This window comes from Emydura macquarii, unplaced genomic scaffold (genome assembly GCF_026122565.2).
Source record: "Emydura macquarii macquarii isolate MOO-44397 ecotype Brisbane River unplaced genomic scaffold, CSIRO-AGI_Emac_v2 contig_3390, whole genome shotgun sequence".
NCBI lineage: Eukaryota > Metazoa > Chordata > Testudines > Chelidae > Emydura > Emydura macquarii.
Window position 1 is genome coordinate 5,600,946 of NW_027133527.1, and position 23,925 is coordinate 5,624,870.

Genomic DNA, 23,925 nt, shown 5'->3' on the forward strand with positions numbered 1-23,925 from the left:
TAATTCCCAGAGCGGTGCTTTTAGACAAACAGCCCGTCTTGATTTTCAGAATTGTCACTGATGGAGAATCCACCGTGACCCTTGGTCAATTGTTCTAATGGTTAAGTACCCTCACTGTTAAAAATGTACGCCTTATTTCCTGCCCGAATTTGTCTAGCTTCAACTTCCAGCCACTGGGCTGCGCAAGACCTTCCTCTGCGGGACGGAAGAGCTCATTACTAAATATCTGTTCCCTATGTAGATACTTATACCGTAATCGTCAGCCCCTTAAACATCTCTCCGCTAGACTCAAGTTGCTCAATCTATTTAGCTAGGCACAATTTCTAATCTTGTTTGATCATCCTCAGGCCCTTCTCTGAACCCTCTCCAATTTATCAATATCCTTCTTGAATTGTGGGCACCAGAACTGGACAGGGTATTCCAGCAGCGGTTGCACCCAATGCCAAATGCAGAGGTAAAAATGACCTTTCTACTCTTACTCGATATTCCTGTTCATGCATCCCAGGATTGCATTAGCCCTTTTGGCCACGTTCAGATGAGTATCCACCATCACCCCCGAAATCTTTTTTTAGAGTCGCCACTTCTCAGGATAGAACCCCGCATCCTGTAAGTATGGCCTATAGCCTTTGTGCCGAGATACATTTAGTCCATTAAAACGCCTATTGTTTCTGTGCACCCAGCTTCCCAAGCCACCCAGATGGCTCCGTGTTAATGATCTGTCCTCTTCGTTATTTAACACTCCCCTGATTTTTGGGTCATCTGCAAACTTTATCAGTGATGATTTTATGTTTTCTTCCAGGTGATTGATAAAAATGTTAAATAGCATAGGGCCAAGATCCAATCCCTGCGGGACTCCCACTGGAAATGCACCCGCACGATGATGATTCCCCATTACTGTTACATGCTGAGACATAATCAGCCAGTTTTTAATTCATTTACTATGGGCCATTTTAATCGTATATTGTTCTAGGTTTTTAATCAAAATGTTGTGCAGTACCCAGTCAAACACCCCCCAGATGTCTAAGTCTGTTACATCAACACTATTACCTTTATCAACCAAACTTGTAATCTTATCAAACAAAGCTATCAAGGCAGTTAGACAGGCCTGTTACCTTTAGCATCTTGTGAAGCAGTTTGACCTTCCTGGCTTCCTCCTTGGCCTGGAAAAGGGCAAATCCCTGAGGAGGTCGGACTTTGTTGATCTTCTCGGAAACATGCTCAACAAATGGATACTCCACCAGTGTGTCATCTTCCTCCGGGTGCAGGCGCTTGGCCACCAGTGAGAAATAAAGGGCTTCCAGCAGAACCTGTGACCCAGGAAATCAATCTCCTTTAAGGCACCGGCAGGAACACCACGAGGCCACTGAGAACCAGTCTCACTGTTCCCAACATGGATTCAAGGCTTGCACAGAGGAGTCATCCTCGACTTGAAACCATGCATCTCCATGGCAGCCTACCAGGGATCTGTGCTAACAGAGTTCTCCTCACTGAAGGAAAGCCTGTGCTGGTGCGTACCATCTGTGATTTATTCTCCATTTGCCCCCATCAAGTTGTGCAAGGGGTGGGAAAGAGCCATCCACGTTTCCCCCAAAACCAGATGCTGTACAGCCTGGTACACAACAGCGATGGAGGCTCCTGCTTTAGACCGCTGTAATTTCCACAGCTGCTTCCCTGCCGAGGCAGAGAGATTTAACCATTTCACGGCCTGCTGAGGGCTTCCCGGTGCCAATTCAATCCAGGCTGATCCCCTTTCAAAAATCGGCAGAAACTTACAGAAGGGAATGATAAAGAGGGGTATACACAGAGAGCAGCAGGACCCTGTCCAATCTAGACTGGTGGGTACTGGAAATCATAAGACATTAAGCAATTTCAGGGCCCTGGGAAAAAAACTGCACTCTCCTTCCAAGCCACTCCCTTACCTTCAGCGGTTCCCAGACCAAGAAGGATGCCAGGAAGCTGAATATCCCTGAGATGAGCCACATGAGGGCAACGCTGGAGGTGAAACCGACGCCGATCCACACGGAGACCCCGATGGAGGTGGCAAAAAGGAGGAGGCTGACGGCGTGAGCGAGGTATGAGCACCACTGCGGCAGCAGGCGTTTCCTGAACGCGTGGTCCGCAACTGCAGGGAGCAAAGCAGGGGGCTGAAATCACACACAGGCGCTGCCAGCCACGGGCGTGGCCGAGCGCTCACCCACCCCGGCCACTCTGGGGAGCCCTCAGAAGCGTGGGTGCTCTTTATAAGGATATTCCACGTTTCTCCGGCGCCTCTCCCTTGTCCTGCTTTACAGACCGTGCACACACATCTCGCTGCTGGAATGCAGCCACCCACCTGCAAACCGCACTGTGTGTGTGGGGGGGGAAGCGGAGCAGTTCTGCCCAAGACACTGGCCTTAACTCACTAAATCTCACAAAAAGCCCCGGGGATCTGCCAGAGCTTTGGTTTAAGGTGTCACCCGAAAGACCCAATCCAAGGAGATCATTCCATTCACCTGGGAAGGACAAAGGACCCTGGCAACCATGATTCGAGCGTCTTGACTCTTCAAACCTGCTGCGTATTCCTCTAAGCCACCCTGTCCAGGAGGGGCTGTTTAGACAGCAGTTTATCTGGGGCTGGTCCTGCTTTGAGCAGGGGGTTGGACTGGATGACCTCCTGAGGGCCCTCCCAACCCTCCTCTTCTATGCTTCTGTGCCAGAGAGATGCTTTCATCCGCCCATGCAACTAAACTGTGCAAATCAGATGCTACAGGAGTTAAAGCAAGACCAAGCGTTGGATTTTAACAGGCCCAAGAGCCTCAGCTCATTATTCAGTTTTCTGCACTGAGAAGAGAGGCTGTCGTGCAAGAAATTCCTGGGGGGGCATCTCAGAAAGCATGACAGCTTGTGCTAAGAAAGCCAGTGTTCTTAGCTTCTTAACAGGACCCTCAAGTGAGGAAGCCAAGGACCTGTCATCCCCTGCAGCCTTTCCAAATGACTGGCCGTTTCCCTTCTGCTCAGCTCTCGGCTCCCTGGCCCTGGGAGAGGTTGACCTCAGGGAGACACTGGGCTGTTTGTTGTCCCAGGCTGTATGGCACAGCGTGGAATTCTCCTTCCCTTCTCCCGCTCTCTCGTCTCACTGGTTTGAGTTTTCATTTTCGTTCGTAACTCCCTGTGGTCACCTCAGGATACTCCCCTACCTTGGAAGTCAAACCCTGTGGGAGTGGGGAGCGGGGGTGGTGGTGTTGCGTACGGGAGGCAAATGTCTTCAAGCACGCAATGTTGAGTCAGGGCTTTTCCAGAAAGGGTTTTTATTATTATGTTAATGAGCGCCGGGGATGAAAGGGAAATTGACCCTGAGAGGTAAGGAGTGAGGGGGCTGGAGAACTGTCTGCACCTAGCTAGCATGCCGCCTTCTGAACCCGGCTCATAAAGGGGGGAACATCATGGAAGTCTGACTCTCTCTATCTGTCTACCCACCCCTTATCGCCATAATATCTGAGCTCCTTCCTGCACCCTGGCTTGTTTCAGGGAGCATGTCCTGTGCGCTGGGCACTGACACCAGAGAAGGCCTAGCCAGCCCAATACCTGTCCACGTAGACTTGGCAGACCTGCTCACGTCCCTGGGAGGGGCTGCTACGTTCTGTCCTTTCTCATTCAGCCGCTGCAGCACGATGGTCTCTGTCTTCTCCCCAAACACGCTGGATCTGCCGGGACACACCAATGCCATTAGCGTGGGGCTTAAACCCATGTTTGCTTTCCAAGAGATGCTCCATCAGACACGTGGTCCCTGCAGTAAGGGAACCGGCAGCAGCTTGGCTCGGAAGGCCCCAGAGAGAGGATTCTGGGCCCACGCTATGTGACATTTAATCTAGCACCAGCCGCAGGCAACTCCGTGGCTAATTAGAAGCTTTCCCTCTTTTAAAGGTGTGTGCTGCTTTGAAATAAGTGGCTGGAGGCAGCCAGTCCTCCCTGCTGCCGTGCTGCTAAATAGGAATCGCTAACGTCATGCACTGCAACCACAGGCAAGCTAAAGCTGCTTCCCTTCACAAGTTACAGCAAGATTCGCTAACCCCCAGCTGGGCCACCTGATTTGATTTATGGCCTGCAGAGAAGGGACCGGCGCGCGAGGCTGCTCAGGTTTCTGCTGCTGACTTTCGGAAATTGCTCTTCCAGCAGCCTTTCCGCAACGCCCCCAAAGCCGATCCCTGCACAGAGGGTCCAGACAGATGGACTCTGTGTTTTATGTCTTACAGGGAGTAACGGGGCCAACTTCCTGTCTTTGCTGGCACCATTTAAACTGGGCTATAAACCCAGACCCTGTGAGATGCAGCTCAGCCAGGCAGAGAGATGGATACCTGTACTGGGGTGGGCTCTGGACAGATGGGCTTTTACGCTGTGTTGAAAAAGAAAAGGTTCAAACCCTCTCTTCTCCCAGCGTTGTGGCTGTGGAGCTGCTCGTGGGCAGAGCTGACCCTTGCGGGGAATCAGTTAGCAGGAGATGATCCATCACTGGGGAAGCTTGTCTGGCTAATACTGCTCCCGCCCTTTGCTTTGTGAATCCGCAAACCCCAGACGGGGTGAAAGGGCCGGATTCAGCACAGTTGGTGCAGCACAAGACAATTCCCCGTTCTCCAAGGGCAGGGGAAAGCAGGGACCCAAGAGGCCCTGGCCCAACGCAGCTTGTTTCAGCGCTCTTTTCTCCCCGCATACTTACAGGCCTGAGATCAGGTCGGTTTCGGCTCTGGCGTACTGCCCCGCATCCTGGGGGTGGGAAAGGCCGGTAGCTCCGTCGGCGAGGATCTGCCGTATCAGATCTTCATCTGTGAGGAGGGGGACAGACAACAGCCGTACGGGAAAGTGAGGATCCCAAGTGCTAAGCAGCTCCCTTCCCAAAAGGAAAGATTCAACTCTCCCACGGCTGCCCACACTGCAACAGTCCGACTGATGGGCCGGTGGTGATAGCAGGATAACAGGATGGCTCTCTGCTGCCCATCTCCTAGGGCTTTAGCGCCTCCGCTTTTAAAGGCCTCATATCAAAGAGCTCCCAGGCAAACGCAGACCCTGTCATGGGTGATGTTTTTCAGTTAAAGTGCCAGGTGGCCCCCTCCGCTGGGATGAGAGCGGGCGGCCGGCCCGGGCTGGCACTAGCCGTGGTAGGAATGGGTCAGGCACAGGAGCACGGTGGGATGCGCCTGAGGGCCAGAGAGGGGCCGTGCCCCCTTCCTATGCCCCGAAGGGCGGGGACAGCCTGCTCCGTGCTGCAATTCCGAGTCCTTGCCCTGCTTGGATTTGGGCTCCCCCCGTGAGGAGACCGTTCTAATGGGCCCATTGATCACGCGGGCCGAGGCAAATGGCCCCTTGCGCCATCAGCCAGGGAGCGGCGGTGCCAGCCCTGACGGCTCATTGCACGCTTCCCTGGCCGAAGGACGCCGCGGCGACCCCGCTGCCGCCACCACAACTCTTCCGTCGTCACCGCGAGGTGCGGGCCAAATCCAGCCGCCCTCACGGCAGGCCGCTGGCCTGTCGTTGTCAACAGGGCCAGCCCAGGACTTTTATCTTCGCGCCGGCCCCGTTCCCAGCGGTTGGTGAGGCAGGTGTATTGGACCCAGGACACTGGAGGTGCCGGTGACGTTAGGAACAGGATTGAAGAGGGGTTCTGCTGCACAAAACGCCCCCTGCTCTGCCTCCTGCCATCACCGCACGGGGCGCCAGCGCTAGACTGCAGGGAAGCGCGAAGGCCACAGGCCCCTCACTAGCAGCACCACCAGGGTCCAGCCCGCCCAGCCAGCTCTACGTCCCCCTGCGCTCACCCCCACCTGAGGCCGAGAAGTATTTGGTCGGCCCTGGGTGCAAGCCAAGCGACAGGCTGTCCTCCTCGGCCGGCAGAGGCACCTCGAGCCCCAGATGGCGGCTGGCCCGGCCCCGCTTCAGCTTCTGGATGGTGTTGCCCATGATGGAGGGGTCGCTGAGGAGATCCGGCCAGTTGAGCAGGGCCTCGCTGGAGTGCCACCGAATCAGACTGCGTGGGAGAAAGCAGAGCGGGAGGTGCCCGGGTAGGCGGCGGCAGAGAACGCTGGGTGTGAGCGGCAGGGGTAACCGTCTCCACGGGGCTGTGTGTCAGAAGCCAGCGCCCTGCTTTCCAAACGCCGTGATCTATTGTGGTGTCTAACCGACCTACACAAGCGGGGCCGAGCACCTCTCCCTGGGTGCACTCACAAGGCAGCCGGGTTTGGAACGACAGCTGGCAGATTCCCCTCACCTCTCAGCCACAGCGAACGACCCACCACAACACAGTGCAGGCCCAGCACTGCCCCGTTTGCCCACGGGCATTAATGAGGCCCTGATGGCTCAGAGTCTCCAGCCCACAATTTACTGTCTTCCACAAAAGAGGGGGGGGAGAGAGAGAGAGAGTGTGTGTCTGCGGGTGTGGGTGTCTGTGTGCGCTTTTGCATCCCCGGCAGCTTGCTCACCTTTTGGAATCATCCAGGAACAAATCGGTTTTGGTTTGCTCTGAAAAGGCCTGCGGGGAAGGAGCAGAAATGAGTTTCAGACCCAAAAGGCTGGCTGGGCTCTGGTTAAAATCACAGCTGAGCAACGGTGCAGGGTCAGGGGTTCTCTCCCTGGGTGCCAGGCGAGGGAAATGGCACCAGGGAAGGGCCAGCCCTGGGGTCTGGGCACAGGACCGGGCGCCGGGCCCTCACCCGCTGGCCCAGATGCTGACTCGCTGTGTCTTTCGTCAATTCACGACATCTCCCTGCCTCCACTGCCCACTGTAAAAGGCGAGGGTGTGTTGGGCCGGTGAGGGTTAATGTGCAGCCGACAGAAAGCGCTGGATGGGTGCTGAGTATCATTAAGTGCCTTGGAATTGGCCGGGGGGAAGGAGGCGGAGGTGGGGCATGAGAGCAATCTGCTCTCACTCGACCTGGCCTCCATCCCTCCCTTAGTCTTCAGGCACCTCGCCGGGTCTGTGCCTTGTGCCACCTCCGCTTCTGGCGGCTCTTCCCTGTCCTAGCATTAGCACGCGGGCCAGGGATTCATGCAGCCCTGCAGCCCAGGCAGGGACAGAAGGAGGCTGAAAGGCGCCTGGATCGGCTCGGTTCTGGGAGGGGCCGGGGGGAGCAAATGGAACTTGCTGCTTTGTGCATCCTTTCGGCGAGACACCCGTGCCACGGCCCTCCCGTCGCCTGCTTACCTCGGCCCGGATCCCAGGAAAGGTGAGGAAGGAGCTCTCCAGGAGGGAGGAGTCCAGGTAGTTATCGATCTCCAGGGACTGCTGGTCGGAGTGGGTCAGGGTCTGGCTGATGGACACCTGCACAACAGATGGGGAGGGGAGGGTGAGGACATAGTTCTGGCTAAGAAATAGGTCTCGCGTGTATAATTAACGTACAGCTCCAGCGCTGGCACCGCTTACATTGGAGCTCCAGGCCGCAGCACCCGCTGCCTGGCTGGTTCCCCTTCTGCTGCTCCATCCACGGGAGAGCGAGCAGCCCGCTCTTGACCTGCCGTTACCTTTTACACTAGCAAATAAATGGCTTGGGTAGCACAACCGTGCACGTGACGCCATCTGCACCCTGAGGCGGGCACCGCTGGTCCACGTGGCAACGGTGCAGCCCAAGCCCACGTGGGTTTTTCCAAATGCCTTTTGGGGCAGCACTGACAGGCCAAACCTTAGCGGGCAAACGGCACCAAGGGCCTGGTTGCCTGCATGTTGCCCACGAGTCTGACGTCTCCCCCAGCCAAGGGCATCCCAGTGCAGCAACGGGTCACAATCTTCTGCTGAGCAGGGGTGCTCGTAAGGGAACGTCAGATGGGCGCGTCGCTTCTCAGCCACGTGACGGCTGGTTATGGTACTTAATGGGGCTCCTAATTGTGTCTAGCCAGTCATTATATCCCCAGATCATCCTCCAGTGGCTGCCAGGCAGCTAAGCCTCCAGCTAAGGTGGTACATCACTGGAAATGCAGGTTCTCTAACCTCTGATGTAGCCATCGCCAAAGCATCTGGTACCGAGCCAGAAGTTGTCGGGATCCCAATCTCAAAGCACTTTATAAAGGCATGAGGTTTTAATGTCCCTTCTGGTCTCAGTTAGCTATCGAGCATCATCACTGCTCTCACTGTTAACTGTTTCACAGCTAGTATTAACCATTCTAAGTCCTTCTAGCCCTATAAATGTTCAGTGTTAAATCGTGCTAAATTCTTGGCCTCCATGAATTCCTGTGGCAGTGAGTTCCACAGGATGCATAGTGTGAAAATACGCTAAAGGACTCTAGTATCTTCAACTGTCTGACTGCTTGAGCGCTGATGCCCAGCTGGCTTTGTACAAGTTATTTAAAGAGCCAATGATCCTCACAGGAGAAAGATTCCTGTTGTGTCCATCACCCCAACTCTCTCTGTCTCTCTCATGTGGTGCTGGGCTTCCATTGGTCTTCACTGCAATCAACGTATTCACACTAGGTGTTTTCTTTGGGTCTCTGCTGCCCTGGCTCTGTGTCGCAGACTGCATGGCATGTCAGTGGGACTGGATCTCCTATCATTTACACCCCTGGAAGCCCAATGGGTGCAGAGGAGCTATTCCTGATTTACAAGGGTGTGAGTGAAAGGAGAATCCAGGTTGCCATTTGTACGTGCACCAAACATTTCCGTAGCATTGCTATAGGCCAGACTGTGTGCCTCTTACTCAACTCCATGGTGCTACTCCATGAAGCAAGATGCTACACAGTGGGAGTAAGGATGACAGACACTGGCCCGATATAAGCAGATCTGTCACAGTAAATCACTCCTTGAAAGCCAGTGATTTTTCTTCCCTGTTACCTTGCTACGAGCCATCCTGAAGAGGAATAAAATGATCAGGTACACCGGATAGACCACGACGCTGGACACCAAACCAACAGCCACTGTGTCAATGCTAACAGGGATCAGTTTGGAAACAGCGACGTTACTGGAGAAGGGCAGAGGGAAAAAAAAGGAGACAGATGTCAGGATCAACGTCACCTGTGTCGCTAACTGAAATGGGAGCCAGTGTTTGGAAGGGAAAGGCCGTTTGACAGGGACACTGTCAAGAAGACACTGCTGGCTCCGCTGGGAGTTTTGGGTGTGCAAGGAGCGCAGCTCAGAGGTCCAGGTCCTCAAAAGTATTTAGGTTCTAACTTCCGCTGAAATCAACAGGATCTGATTTCAAATGGACGGTACCTCAAAAATACGAAAGGTACCTATAGAACGGGGGGGCTCTGGAGCAGAAAGCCTGCAGCATGACGATATCAGTAACGGAGTGAAGGGCTCTTGGTCTACGCAAAATTCTGATTATGCAGCAAACGACTGCAGCTGCTGCTGCCCCCCACCACCACAGCCTCTGGATTTTTGTTTCATGCTGACAGTTTCCTTTTAAAGGTGATTGTTCTGTTCAGCTTTTCCAAGCTCTGTCCCTCTCTCTTGGGCTCATAGGTTACTTTGCTCTTTCCCAGGATATAAAAAGCCTCCAAGGTCTGGAACCACAGAACAAATCAGGGTTGGGATGTTTGAAAAATTCCACCCGTGAGCCTCGTGTGTCTGCTGGGACCTGCCCAGCACATGACGCTCGTTTACGGAGCGAGCAGGACGGCTTCCCAGCTGCTTCCTAGCCCCTCTCAGTAGTTTCAGGAGGGAGAGCATTGACCAGGGCTGAACTACTTTTCTACAGACAAAACTCAGGGGGCGGGGATGGGAGAGCAGGTTACAAGTTGGCACGGTGGAGCCAAGTAGAGAAGGGAGGCAGTGAGATCTGTCCTCCTCTGATGCCCATCACCGTGGTATCTTGTGAGAGGGAGGTCAGGGGAACTCCTTTTCCTTTACACTGGTGGTAATGGAGGCTGTGAGGAAGGCGATCGCTCAAGGGACACGGATTTTATGCCACATGTGCCATTACCAGGCAGGACAGCCAGCCTCCTCCGTGATGGGCGGTTCTAGAGCAGGGCAGAGGCTTAGTTAGGTGATTCCCGAGAACGCGGCAGGATGCACGGCCCACCTGAGATGGATGTCGCCCACCACGCCGTACCACACAGCGTTGGCGCAGAGGAAGAGAAAGATGAGGGCGGAGCAGCAGGTGGCTCTCTGCACCCGCGTGAAGCGGCTGCGCGGAGGCCGGTCCCACATGGAGAGCCAGACGTGCTTCTCGAAGAAACCCCGCTGCAGCTCCGCCACGAAGATCCGAGGGAAGCTCCTCAATTCCGTCTCGCCTGAATGCCGGGAAAAGAGACGGAGGCTCGTCAGGCTGAGACAAGCAGCTCAGAGCCACGCTCTGCAGAGGGGACCCAGACTGTGCCTGACATCTTGCGGCTGGGGCACCGCGGGGGGGCCTGTGCTGTGCTGGCCGGGCCCCATCCCCAGAGCTGGGATTCAGAAAGGCTTCCCTCTCTGCCCCTTACGCTCTGGGAGTGGAGAAGACAGAGCAGGAGACGGCAGAAAGAAGCCGGCTCTAGGAGCCCGTGATGTTGACTGCACGGTCGCTCTTTTGGCATTCCCTACAAAACAACCACCCCAAAGTCCCAGGAACTGCCACGTCCTCCTCCTAATTCCCCATGAACAACTGAACGCGCCGGGCCCCGTGTTGCAGCAGCTGGGCACTCACTGGCGGCGTAGATCTCCTTCTCCACCATGCCATCGTTCTGCTCGCTCTCCACTGACAGCCAGTCATTCACCAGGAAGAAGTAGCTCTTGCTGGTCTGCAGGTCTCGGACGATGACGTGCTGCAGGTACCAAGAGGGGCTGAGCCCTAAAAGCGGGGAAACAAAGAGAAAGAGCTCAGGGCAGACAATCCCTCTCTGCGGGAGTGCAGGGATTGCGAGACCGCATCAATGTCTGCACGGACCCGGGGGACGAGATCAGGGGAGTAATAACACTCGGCAACACTTTTGTGAATCACACCCCTCGTGGCTAGGGCGAGTGGGTGGCGCCCAGGTGTATGGCGCTGGGCGCTCTGGAAGGGCCTAAGACGGACACATCGATCTCAAAGCCCTTTGCAGAGGTGGGTAAATGGGATACAGCCCCAATCTGCAGTTACCGAAGCACAAATGACAGCTGTGACAATCAGGCCCTGTATTTTGGGGTCTGCACGTAGAGTGAGGCGCCCGCTTCCGGGCCCCCCCCCTTGGAAAAGGTCAGCCCATGTCGCTATTGTGGGGAACTCAGAATTAGAGCGCCCTTTTGCAAACGTGGCCATAAGAGTCTTTCCCAAGGAAACGTAGTGAATCAGTGACAGAGCTGGGCTAGAACTCGGGTCCCCTGACTGCCAGCCCCATGGCCTGGCCCCTTGACAGTCAGCTCTCTCTGAGGCAGGGGGTGTGCTAAGGCAGTGAACGCTCTTGGTTATCCGTCAGAGTTCATTGGCTCCACAGCAGAGCCCCCCCTCCTGCAAGAACGGTGCAGGCTTTCTGATGGTAGCCAGGGGTGGCAGAGGCAGCAGCCTTGCAAGAATATTGCATATCAAAGGTCTGATTCAGATGTCACACCAGTTTACACCAGTGTAAATCACCTACTTCAGCGAGGCCTGGCAAGCGTCACAGCGGCCCCAGCCTGGCACAGCGGTCCCGGCCTCACCTTTATTGTCATGCCAGACGCGGATTTTCCAGACGCTGCCCAGGCTCCGCTCTGTTGCAATCTGAAAAACATCCAGGCTGTTGCGGTGGAAGGCGTTCTCCCCATCCAAATGCCTGTGACCGCTCTTAGTATCCACGCCGTACAGGGTGATCCCCACGTGGGCGGTGGTACCTGGCAGGAATTAACGGGAAGGCTCGGTTAGGCAGACGCCATCCCGTGCAGAGTTCTTTCCCCCCAAACTCATGACCTATTACCAAATGAAATGGCCCTTGAGAGGGCCACCTGGGACTGGGAAGAAATGTAACTTGCGTGTATCCAAGGCTGCCGCTTGGCCTCCCCACACCCAGAGATAGGGTTACACGCAGCTTTGGGAGGGTCAGCTGGTGGGATCGGATTGACACATGGGCTTTCGTGTGTTTCCTTCTGAGATGGGATGTGATCTAATGTTCTTTAACTTGCTGACATCCTGGTGGGAGGAGATGTTTGTTCTGGATGTTCTTTCCACGGAGTGGCTGCAAGACTTGTTTTCTTTGACTACTCCCCGGGACCAGCTGCCAGACACTCCTTGTTCCACCTGGCCCACCTAAAACGGCCCCTGCTCGCCCAGAAGGATCCAAACACACTTACGGGGCGCGAGCCTGCTTCCCCATGGAGCCAGCGGGATGACAGCCGCTGGAGTCGGTGAGAGCAGCTCCCCGAGGGTGGCACCGTGGCACTCCATGCAGGTGCTCACTCAGCGCTCCCGGCTGACATCTGCTCGAGTTTCAAAGTGCAAAGATGATGTTGCTAGTGGTTGTGGCTGCTATCCCAGCCCGGGACGTTACAACCCAGACTCCGAGACCAGCACTAAGCGATTCATTGTGCTGGCGATGCTTGCAAAGCAGCAGAGCCTCCAGCTTGCTGTCTCCGAGCAGCGCTGGCCCCAAAGGGCCGGCTGGAGCGAAACTCAACCTTCTTCTTCACATGAGCAGGAATCGGGGAAGACCGCTCCTCAAAATGCGAGGAGGCGAAATTGCGCCTAATCCTGGGAGAAAGGAGCGAGGGGGCGTCGTGCTGCTGGGCCATCACCACCGATCAGGAACAGGCACTTCTGGCAAATGGACATGGCATCAAACCCCAAGCCCAGTATGAAGACCTGGCCCGTGGGGATCATCCTTATGTCTGACAACTTGCTGAGGGCCCTGGTTCCTGCTTATGCTGTGGAAGAGCTTCCACAGCTCATTGTGCCAGCAAAGTCTCATTGAATTGGCCTGAATTGGAACTGTGGATAGAAAGCTGGCTCCATCATCAGGCTCAACGGACAGTGATTAATGGCTCGATGTCTAATTCGCAGCCGGTAACAAGCGGAGTGCCCCTGGGGCCGGTTTTGTTCAACATCTTCATCAGTGATCTGGAGGATGGGGTAGATTGCACCCTCAGCAAGTTTGCAGATGACACTAAGCTGGGGGGGAGTGGTAGATACCCTGGAGGGCAGGGATAGGATACAGAGGGACCTAGACAAATTGGAGGATTGGGCCAAAAGAAATCTGATGAGGTTCAACAAGGACAAATGCAGAGTCCTGCACTTAGGACGGAAGAATCCCATGCACAGCTACAGACTGGGGACCAATGGGCTAGGCAGCAGTTCTGCAGAAAAGGACCTGGGGGTTACGGTAGATAAGAAGCTGGATATGAGTCAGCAGTGTGCCCTGGTTGCCAAGAAGGCTAACGGCATATTGGGCTGCATTAGTAGGAGCATTGCCAGCAGGTCACGGGAGCATTGCCAGCAGGTCACGGGAAGATTATTCCCCTCTATTCAGCGTTGGTGAGGCCCCATTTGGAGTATTGTGTCCAGTTTTGGGCTGCCCACTACAAAAAGGATGTGGACAAGTTGGAGAGAGTCCAGCGGAGGGCAACAAAAATGATTAGAGAGCTGGAGCACAAGACTTATGAGGAGAGGGTGAAGGACTAGGTTTGTTTAGTCTGCAGAAGAGAAGAGTGAGGGGGGATTTGATAGCAGCCTTTAACTACCTGAAAGGGGGTTCCAGGGAGGATGGAGCTAGGCTGTTCTCAGTGGTGGCAGATGACAGAACAAGGAGCAATGGTCTCAAGTTGCAGTGGGGGAGTTCGAGGTTGGACATTAGGAAAAACGTTGTCACTAGGAGGGTGGTGAAGAACTGGAATGGGTTACCTAGGGAGGTGGTGGAATCTCCATCCTTAGAGGTTTTTAAGGCCTGGCTTGACAAGGCCCTGGCTGGGATGGTTTAGTTGGGGTTGGTTCTGCTTTGAGCAGGGGGCGGGACTAGATACCTGCTGAGATCCCTTTCACCCCTCATCTTCTATGATTCTATCAAAGACACACATAGGTGCTTCCAGCCAGATTGTGATGGGGAGCTAGACCATGGCAGAATAACTCAACCCCTTTCAGAGCCAGTAACACCCTCCAGATCCTTAGGGGATCCCCACAGACTACCGGGCAAGTTCTGTGCCATGCAGGGAGACTGGCTGTGATGCACTGGCTTGACGCCTCCAAGGATTAATGTGGAGCTACACCAAGGTCAGCTGATCCAGAGAGTCGCGCCGTTACTCACCTGATCCTCGGCCCCAGCCGGTTTTCACCAGGATCTCATACTTATACATCCCGTTCTTCCCGCAGAATGGAATCACCCCCACTCGGTTAATGTCAATCAGGTCCAGTTTGTGCACAATCAGCATGGCCACCGAGTACGATACAAAGCAGACAGCACATGTCAGCAAAACGATGTAGTTGAGACCTGGGCCAGGAGCCTAGGCAAGATGAAAGATATTGAAAGATGCTGTTCCCCCTCCCCAGGCGCCTTGCGTCCATCTTTGTGTCTAACAAACAGCCTCACGCTCACTGCCTCGCTGATTGCAATGACCCTCATTCTTAACAAATACCTGCATATCACATAGCGAGGTCCATCCTGCAAGCTCCCAACGGGAGTACAGACTATGTACACGGGCATCCATCACTTTGCCCATGGCTGAAATGCAGCCACCTCTGGAGAGGAATGCAGCAGCTGGCTGGGGCTTCCTGCGGCAAAGGGCAGAGTGCCTGGACCTCCCATTGGCTCCACTTACAGAGCTACAGAGAAGACTGAACTTCATCGGGAGGTCCAGAGCACCTGGCAGGAGCAGCCTCTAACACTGTAAAATGAAACTATCCAACGGCTTTGGGCAGGAAGTGAAGAACTCTGTATCCAACTGAAACAGCGGCAAAAATGATAAGGTTAGCAAAATGCAACCGGAACTTCGCCAGAAAACTGGGGCTTAACCCATCCTACACTCAGATAAAAGTGCTAGGGGATTTTTAATGATTACACATGGCTAGGACCTATGTGTGCAACTTCTGGAAGCACGGCACCTCCAGGAGCAATGTTCCTAAGGGGGCTTTGCCAGGGCAATTCAGGGAGAGGAACACCACAAGCCCTGCTTTTGCTGGTTGGTCTCCCATCCAAGCACAGATCAGGCAAGACTCTGCTTAGCTTAGGAGAGCTGCTGAGAACAGAAGTTTTTTTCAAGCAGGCTCATTCCAAAAGCCAGCAAGCTGCTAGTTTAGCCAGTTGGCAGGAAAGCTCCAACGTCCGGTTTTTGTTTTTACTCACAGGAAATATGAATTGGACGGAGTTCGGGGGAACAAACAGGCTGGCTCCGAAGGCCGTCAGGTGTTGGGTTAAGCACACAGCCTGATCCGGGCTGGTATCCTCTAATGGGATGATGCCTTCCGTCTTCCACCTCATCTCCTGCTCACTGAAGTACTGGCACAAAGAGGTGTACAATCCCAGCGTCACCTCCACTGGCGACCAACTGAAATGGTTCGTGATGTTGACGTAATAGTCCTTGGTGGTGTCATCAGTACTAAAAAGAGAAGAGGTGAGCATCGAGCTGATTATCAGCAGCCTCCGGATGAGCTGTGAATCCCTCTCTACAGCACACAAGTGTCTTCCCTCGGAAAGCGTGCATGGGGAGCAGTGCCAACGTCTGTGCAACGTGACATAGGAAAATGGATCCTACTCATGGTGAGTAATTTCCAGAGTCCTGTTGCTGTGGGGAGCCCATGGACTCCCGTAGGCTTTATTACGTGTACGTCTGTCAGCCATGGACTAGGACCCTTGGGTTGGGAGGTGCACTATTTAGATTGCACATTCTCCTGCTTTTGCGAAAGCTGATCAGGATTAGACTTGCACAGTGACCCCGGCAACCCCTAACTGTGTCACAGCGACCCACACGACACTTCCCTAGCAACTCTAGGATCGTTGGCCCGGGAAAGGATTTGTTCATTAGGACTATGAATCCCTTTTTGGGAATCTTGTTACCAAAAGCCATGGAAGCCATGCGAAGTTACACAACCCTGGCTCTACTCCTGCCCCACCTATTCCCCGTCCACCAACTTTCTTCTTGGTTAACACCAAGGCGTGGTTTATAAATAACGTGAGGCGTCAACATTTGTTGCTGTGAAAAAAGAAATATTTCAGCTACTAAAGTTGCACTAAGGATTAACGCCATAGAAAAGAAAGGTTTGATCCCAAAAAATCTAACAGTGCAGTAATAGTACAAAGCATTTATCTAGAACGTTCCCTGTTCAAAGTGCCATGCAGACCAGCACTAAGTGGGCACGTAGACAGGTGAGAGTCATTATCCCCATTTTACAGATGGGAAAAATGAGGAACAGAGGCAAAAGGCGATTTGCTGAAGGCCACGCAGTAAGTCAAGAGTCAGGATTGGAACTCGGGATCACCCAGTGCCCAGCGCCCTCCTCCAGAACAGCAGGTCTGTGGCACTGTGCAGTAGGTGATCTGTGCTGAGCCATTAATGCGTCTGTAACGTGGCAGCCTGCTTCCTTTTACGGGCAGTTCCAATGCACAGGCATCCTGGGATGGGTCGTTCTTTGGATCACATGGCCAAACTGGGCACAAGCCCTGCTGGGAAATGGGGGCAGGTTACAGTCGAGTGACTGTAGTATGTAAGGCAAGCCTGTCGCTTAGTCAGGAGAGAGGTGGGTGTGTGAGCTGCCCCGTGCAAGGGCAGGCCTGGAGCAACAGGGAAGGGAAGGGAGCAGCATGCAGACGGGGCTAGGGGTGAATGCAGCGCAAGACGGAAGAGGTCTGAGCAGCACATTAGCGGGTCTAGGTTGGCACCTGTGCTCAGGTTCTCGCCATGCAGAGTGTGGGGGGCAGACCCCTGCAGCAATAGGGTGAATGAATCGAGCCTGGGGAAAGGAATAGGAAAGGTGCTGCAGAGCTGGGAGGCTGTTCCCTTGGAGTGGGGGGGAGCTGGGCAGGTGCTCAAGTGAGGGCTGGGCGGGTCATATTTATTACACTGGGACTGTCTGGGATGTTGCTTTACCGGGACAGGGAAGCCTCCTCAGCCTGGCCAGAAGGAGAAAAACACCAAACTGCTTTACCAGCAGAGAGACACGTATCCCGGCAGGAACCAGACTTCGAGTGAGGGGAGACTGAGGCAGCAGAGGTGCCTGACGCTGGAATGGGTAAGCTACCCACAAAAGCTTAGGGTCTAAAGCCATGAGCAAGGGGCAGGGCTGGGGGTTACCCGGGGGGGGGGGGGGGTTCTCTTACATGGGGGAGATGAAGAAAGTGTAGCGCTTGTGGTCCTGTCTCTCCATGGCCTCCAGCCCGATCTTCTTGGCAGCGCTGCAGTTGTGCTCGTTGGGCGCGGGCGAGGGAGAGAGGTAGGCTGTGATGAACGGCTCCAACTCGCTCGCCATGTAACGATCTGGGCAGCAAGGAGAAGAGAGGGAAGGGAAAGACCTTTACAAACACCCAGGGCGGCTTTACTTGCACGGGCCCCCATCCTGCTGACTTCAGTGGGTGTCTGGTTTGAGTGAGGGCTGCAACGTTGGACCTGGGATATTTACAGAAGTGAATTTTAAATGCCACGGCTCCTAGTACCACCCCCCTTCCCTCCCCGCGGAGCGCTCTCATGTCCGCAGCCAGTCCGGGACTGGTTGGAAGGATCCATCCTGAGACGTGTTTGGTGCTGAGGAACAAATGCTCAATCGCGCTGTATCTTAGCTAGTCACTAGCGCCAGGGGTAACCCGTGAACCATTCCCGCCGTGTAGCTGTGTTTGCATTTGTGTACCATTAGCTCCAGCCCTTCCAGGGGGAGATGCTCGTCTAGGGTTTGACCCTGTGTCAGTGAAGCTAGCGGGAGCAGGACCCGGCCCTCCTGGAAGAGGAAGGTGGCACCAGGTGTGCATGGCGGGAGCAGACAAAGGTAGCGGTATCCTTAGAGGTAGATACTGCAGTGTGTCACCTGCCCTCATAACGCCTGGGGCTTGGTTCTGCCCGGCCCTTGCAAGCGCACAGTGAAGAACTTCCTCCACCACCTGTGTGGCTTGTGTAAGGGCCGGGTGGAACGGCAGCTCCTGGGCTCAGAGGAGTGCAGGCTGGCTCCCTGATTACGGGCTGGGGTGTCTGAAGTAGGCAGCGTCTCTCCCGTCTGTGGCAGGGAATGGGAATCCTATGCATGAGTATACGGTCCTCTCACCCTCTGGAAGTCAACGGAGACTATGACATACCAATACTAGCGCACAAAGACTCTGAGCATTTAGAAAAGCATCTACCCTGAGCAACGTAACTGAAACACACAGTCTAAGTTCTAAGGCCAGCAGGAGTCTCCTCAGGCCCCCACCGTGCAGGCCCGTACTGCTGGAGAGTAAAGGAGTCGAGTTCCCGTCCCACGGGGGACGGTGACTCCCTTATGGCCGGGACGTGCAGTACAGCTCTCAACTTGCTGCCCTGTCTCAGCCCTGTAGCAGATCTCATTTAGCACACAGGCCCCTCCTGTGCTCTCTCAGCCCTTCCGGTGAAAAGCACCTTGAACAGCAGAAAGCGTCGCTGTCATCTCGGGGAGCGCTGTACCTACCGTTTAAGACTCTGTAGGTGAGCTGGAAGTGCAGGCCTGCCTCTCGATTGTTGTTTTCTGTCGTAACAACGAGGCTCACCGAAGTCTTTCCCTGAATGATTGCAGAACCGGCCGAGATGTTCTTCACGATGGTGTTGTTCAGTACCGTCACAGTGATGGCCTTCTCTGAGTCCAGGCTCCCGATGGGAATCTGGGTCCCGTTGTTGGTTTGAAACTCCATGGAGGCCACCTTTGTGGACACAGTGTAGTTGCTGATGTAGCCAAAGGGGAAAGGGTTGGAGTCCACCTGGAACATGACTTGGATCACGTCGGTCAGGTTGGAGAAGGTAGTGTTGAAGGCCTGGGGAATGGAGAACTGGCAGTCCAAGGTGTTTTCATAGCAGAGCAAGTTGAAGGGGTCAGACCGTTTGCCTTTGGCAACGATTTCACCTCCCGCCAGTTCCAGGGGCTCCTCATTCAGCACCCGGGACTTCATGAGGATGCGCATCAGGCTGGAGGACAGGCTGTAGGCTTTGGAAGCTACGTGCTGGGGACTGCTGCACAATTCCTGGAGTTTTGACTCCTGAGGCACTGTGTTGACAAGGTGAATTAAATCCCCTGTAAGGAAAGAGGTAAAATAGCACATGGAACAACAGCGAGTGCCACCGTCTAGGCAACATTCAAGTCCTTCCCACAACAATCAAGGCAGCTCCTTTCTTACTGGCTTTCTATTGGAACACAGCATGGCGACACTTGGTCTTCCACAGCGAAAGCTCTGCATAGTCCATAGCTAAAAATACAGTGCTCTGCTGCCTGGCTGTTTTTAATCTAATCGACGGTGTGGTTAAGATCTAAAGTTACAAGATGCTAATGTGGGCTTTCTCTTCCTTCTGCGACAGGGATGAGAGAAAAGTGGATAGAAGGAAACAGATACATAGAACCAATATAACAAACTCCCGGGACTATAACGAGCAATGCGATTACAACACAGCCCATTGCGAGCGTGCAGATAAAGCGCCTTCCTTTAAAGGTGACCAGCATGGGATGTTATCTATAGAGGCCAATGGAGTTTCCATAGGCACATCTGGACGCTGCATCTGCTATCCTCCAGTTTACTAAAAGGGCAGTTCTCTAAAGTATCCGCTACTTCATAAATCCAGGGGCTGTTGGTTTCAAATACCAGGAGCAGGATGGCACTGGGAATGTTGGACAGATGCTAAAGTACAGGTGGGGCCAACCTGCAGATCCAGATTTCCCCCAAAGTCTGGATGGGGCGGCTCCTCAAATGGAGGGTTTGGTACAGGCCCAAGGGCTGGTGGAAACACCAGCCGTGGGCAGCCTTTGCACAGGACACCTAAGAAACCTCTCCCAGCTTTGTCCTTTCCTGATCATCTTTTAAAACCTCGCAGTGACGGCTAGGCCCTAAACACCTCTTATATAATGTCCCCATTGCTTGGGGGCCCCCAGCACTGACCCATGATGTTGAGGATGTTGTCTGCGATGGCTGTCGGAGTCACGGTGCCCTGGGTGGTTTCCCCCTGGAGGATGGCCATCATGCTTTCCAGCTTGCTCAAGGTCCCGGTCAGACACGATCTGCAAACCAGCTCCTTGCTCGCCACCTGCCATTAGAAACGCAGGGTAACCCAGGAGAAATCGATTCCATGTAAAAGGCACTAGCAGCTGTGCATGGTACTTGTCGGCTTCGGTCCTGCAAAATGCTGAACATTTTGGCTCCGACACTACTCATGTGCTTAAAGTTCGTGCTTAGGAGCATTGCTGGTCGAGGCCAGGCCCCCCGTGTCCCACAGCTGTAAGATTTCCCTTCAGTTTGCACTTTATCCCCAACTGCGCTAACTTTCTTTCATTAAGTAATTGATCAAAAATGCACATCCTCGGTCTACGGGTCAAGGCAACATCCTCCACTGCTCTGTCTTGGCCACTGCATCATCCATCCATCCCCAGGGATTTACTTGGGTTCCACACCCCCCCCGGCTCCAACACACCGAAGAAGACGCAGTCTTGGATCAGTACTGCTCCCAATGAGGTCAACAGCAAAAGTCCCACTGACTTCAGTGGAAGCGGACTCCAGACCTCCGCCTTATTGTTGCATTAATAAAGAACTTACTTCCTTTCCTCAGAGGAGTAATCTGTGGGTCCCAGAAGGGCTGATGGATAGCAGACATAGGGAGGATGGATTGGACAGGTTGGATGAATGGACTATAAAATGGATAGAGAACTGGCTAGATCATCAGGCTCAATGAGTAGTGATCAATGGCTCCATGTCTAGCTGGCAGCCAGTCACAAGCGGAGTGCCCCAGGGGCCTGTTTTGTTCATTAATGATCTGGAGGATGGGGTAGATTGCACCCTCAGCAAGTTTGCAGATGACAATAAGCTGGGGTGAGTGGTAGATATGCTGGAAGGTAGGGATAGGATCCAGAGTGACCTAGACAAATTGGAGGATTGGGCCAAAAGAAATCTGATGAGGTTCAACAAGGACAAGTGCAGAGTCTTCCACGTAGGACGGAAGAATCCCATGCAAAGCTACAGACTGGGGACCGACGAGCTAGGCAGCAGTTCTGCAGAAAAAGACCTGGCAATTACAGTGGATAAGAAGCTGGATATGAGTCAGCAGTGTGCCCTGGTTGCCAAAAAGGCTAATAGCATATTGGGCTGCATTAGTAGGAGCATTGCCAGCAGGTCACGGGAAGTGATTATTCCCCTCTATTCAGCGTTGGTGAGGCCCCATTTGGAGTATTGTGTCCAGTTTTGGGCTGCCCACTACAAAAAGGATGTGGACAAGTTGGAGAGAGTCCAGCGGAGGGCAACAAAAACGATGAGGGGGCTGGAGCACAAGACGTATGAGGAGAGGCTGAGGGAACTGGGCTTGTTAGGTCTGCAGAAGAGAAGAATGAGGGGGGATTTGATAGCAGCCTTTAACTACCTGAAAGGGGGTTCCAGGGCGAATGGAGCTAGGCTGTTCTCAGTGGTGGCAGATGACAGAACAAGGAGCAATGGTCTCAAGTTGCAGTTGGGGAGGTCTAGGTTGGATATTAGGAAAAACGTTGTCCCTAGGAGGGTGGTGAAGCACTGGAATGGGTTACCTGGGGAGGTGGTGGAATCTCCATCCTTAGAGGTTTTTAAGCTGAGGCTTGACACAGCCCTGGCTGGGATGGTTTAGCTGAGGTTAGTCCTGCTTTGAGCAGGGGGTTGGACTAGATACCTGCTGAGGTCCCTTCCAACTCTAATATTCTGTGATTCTATGATATTGCCAGTGCTGTTGGCTATTTTACACTGAACGTCCTGCATCGTAATATTGGACTAAAAATGGCTAGTGGCTTCCTCCTGGAAGCTTTGCCAATGGCAGACATGTCTAGCATGGCGCTATCTCTGATCTCTGGTGTCAGTATTTTGAATACAGATGGTATTTTTATACACCACAGCCTGATTTCCTATCCTTAGAATACTGGGCTATTTCATATGCACTCGAGTGCATGTTTCCTTGAACTGTGACTGTATGTCACTGCAGTGATGCTAATCCTTTGTCCTTGTAGCAGAGGATCTCAAAGCACTTGCCCTAAATTCATTAAGGAAGTATTTCAACCCTCCTCCGTGATGTCTGTCCGTTGTTATCCCCATTTCATGGACGGGGAAGCAGCGTCACAGAGGGGTGCAGAGACAGGCCCAATCATAGAATATTAGAGTTGGAAGGGATCTCAGGAGGTCATCTAGTCCAACCCCCTGCTCAAAGCAGGACCAATTTCAGCTATATCATCCCAGCCAGGGCTTTGTCAAGCCTCAGCTTAAAAGCCTCTAAAGATGGAGATTCCACCACCTCCCTAGGTAACCCATTCCAGTGCTTCACACCGTGCCAATGCTGGGAATAGCCCGGACTGCTAGCCCTCCAGTCGGCAGGGCCTTGCTTGTGCCCTAGCAGAGATTAAAGCTGCCTCCGTCAGAAAAACAGAGTCCTGGCAGACTGCTGTGAGCCACAGAGGCCCAGTGGGGAGAATTTATCCTAGCCAGCTGCCAGATTTCTTTGTCCTCCTTTGTGGGTGCTGTGGCATTGACCGGGACTTCTCATACAACATGCATGGGCTACACATATGATCTGATCTCAGCAGCCTCTCTGTTCCCCACCACCCGAGAGGCTGCTTACAAACCCACACTGGTCTCCTGGCTGCTGCCCCATCAGGCACTGCTTTGAAAGGAAATCTTAGCCTGCTTAAAGGGAAAACAGCTCTCTACTTTTTCACAACCGGGCAGCAAATCAATTGCCTCCCAGCAGTTTGCAAACCCCACTTACTGCCTTGACCAAGACCTTGTTTGAAAAGCCCTGCTAAACACTGTGCTTTTTTTCAGGGCCTTCGGCTTTTGCTCCCAGGCTCAGAGTAAAACCACGTCACAAAGGCCAGATGCATTTGCAATAGCATGCGCAGAAAGGAGGCCCAGGGATGGTTAACAACGGAACTCAGAGGCCCCATCTGCCCAGGTGCAGGGGATGGGCAGACGGCTCCAAGCCAACTCAGCCTCTGTCAAGTATTCGCTATGCAAAATTTTCTTCTGATGCAACAGCACCATCAGGTCCTCTGCTTTCAGGGCTGGAATTCAGCTACCAAACTATAGGTGGCCCTGTCAATATGTCTCCCCACCCACTGAGAGAGAGACATCAAAGAGTCCTTCTAGAATGGCCATAGCATCTTCATTCCAGACTGAGAGCTGCCAAGAGCTCTCTTATCTACTTACCCTCTCACTGGGTATCTTAATCTACCTACCTACTGGACCTCTAGGGTTCCCTTCAGCGTCGTGTCTAGGCAACTCACACTGTAGTAGCCTCTCTAGAGGTACCAGTGCAAGGCAGAGCATCCCAGTCTCGGGGGTTCTGACACCAAATCCATCTCCAACATCCAAACACTTCCTAGAGCTGTGGGAGGCATTTCACCACCCAATTTTGATGAATGTCCCTCCCATCCACTCCCAGATGTATCTAAGAAACAGAATGTTCTGCATTTTATGCATGGGCTTGAGTCTCCGGCAGGCTCAATGGAAATAATCTGCAAAACACATGAAAGCTGTTACCACAACCCAAGTCCTAGCTCCTCTTCTTTTTATCGTCAGAGGCTTCAGATGTGATTCACCACATGTCTCAGGACAGATGTCCAAATGGCTTGCGGCACAAAAGGGTGTGAAAGCCCCCGTTGCTGGTATTTGAACGTTATTGTTACACAGCACCATTTACAGAACTGTAAGAGGACATCTCTCTACCATGAGGCTCTTACTAGCTAAATAAGAGACAGCAACGTAACACAAGATGAAAAGAGGTTCTGCAGAGCAGAGAGAGAACAGCAAAGAGGATTCGTGGGGAAACTGCCCGGGGAGACTGTTACCCAAGAAGCAGAGTTGGCATGAAATGTTTTCCAGTCGGAAAATGTGGTTTTGTCAAAACAGAAACTCTCTCCAGGGAAAAACATCAATTTTGACCCTTTTCCCCTCCAAAATAGGGAGAATAGAAAC

General features: G+C 53.5%; 1 protein-coding gene across 3 annotated transcripts in view; it reads right to left on the reverse strand.

The window, feature by feature from the left end:
* Positions 1–23,925, reverse strand: part of PKD1 (polycystin 1, transient receptor potential channel interacting) — a 132,960-nt gene that overhangs the window by 16,498 nt on the left and 92,537 nt on the right. For all 3 annotated transcript variants that reach the window (XM_067534291.1, XM_067534290.1, XM_067534292.1), the window contains 16 exons: positions 19,888–20,032; positions 18,435–19,031; positions 17,125–17,281; positions 15,154–15,406; positions 14,119–14,314; positions 11,549–11,719; positions 10,581–10,724; positions 9,978–10,188; positions 8,789–8,915; positions 7,172–7,288; positions 6,450–6,499; positions 5,796–5,998; positions 4,694–4,799; positions 3,565–3,683; positions 1,920–2,122; positions 1,113–1,307 (listed from right to left, as the gene is read on the reverse strand). In XM_067534291.1, coding sequence (XP_067390392.1) covers positions 1,113–1,307; positions 1,920–2,122; positions 3,565–3,683; positions 4,694–4,799; positions 5,796–5,998; positions 6,450–6,499; positions 7,172–7,288; positions 8,789–8,915; positions 9,978–10,188; positions 10,581–10,724; positions 11,549–11,719; positions 14,119–14,314; positions 15,154–15,406; positions 17,125–17,281; positions 18,435–19,031; positions 19,888–20,032 — 2,994 coding nt within the window. The remainder of the gene's footprint in view (positions 1–1,112; positions 1,308–1,919; positions 2,123–3,564; positions 3,684–4,693; positions 4,800–5,795; positions 5,999–6,449; positions 6,500–7,171; positions 7,289–8,788; positions 8,916–9,977; positions 10,189–10,580; positions 10,725–11,548; positions 11,720–14,118; positions 14,315–15,153; positions 15,407–17,124; positions 17,282–18,434; positions 19,032–19,887; positions 20,033–23,925) is intronic.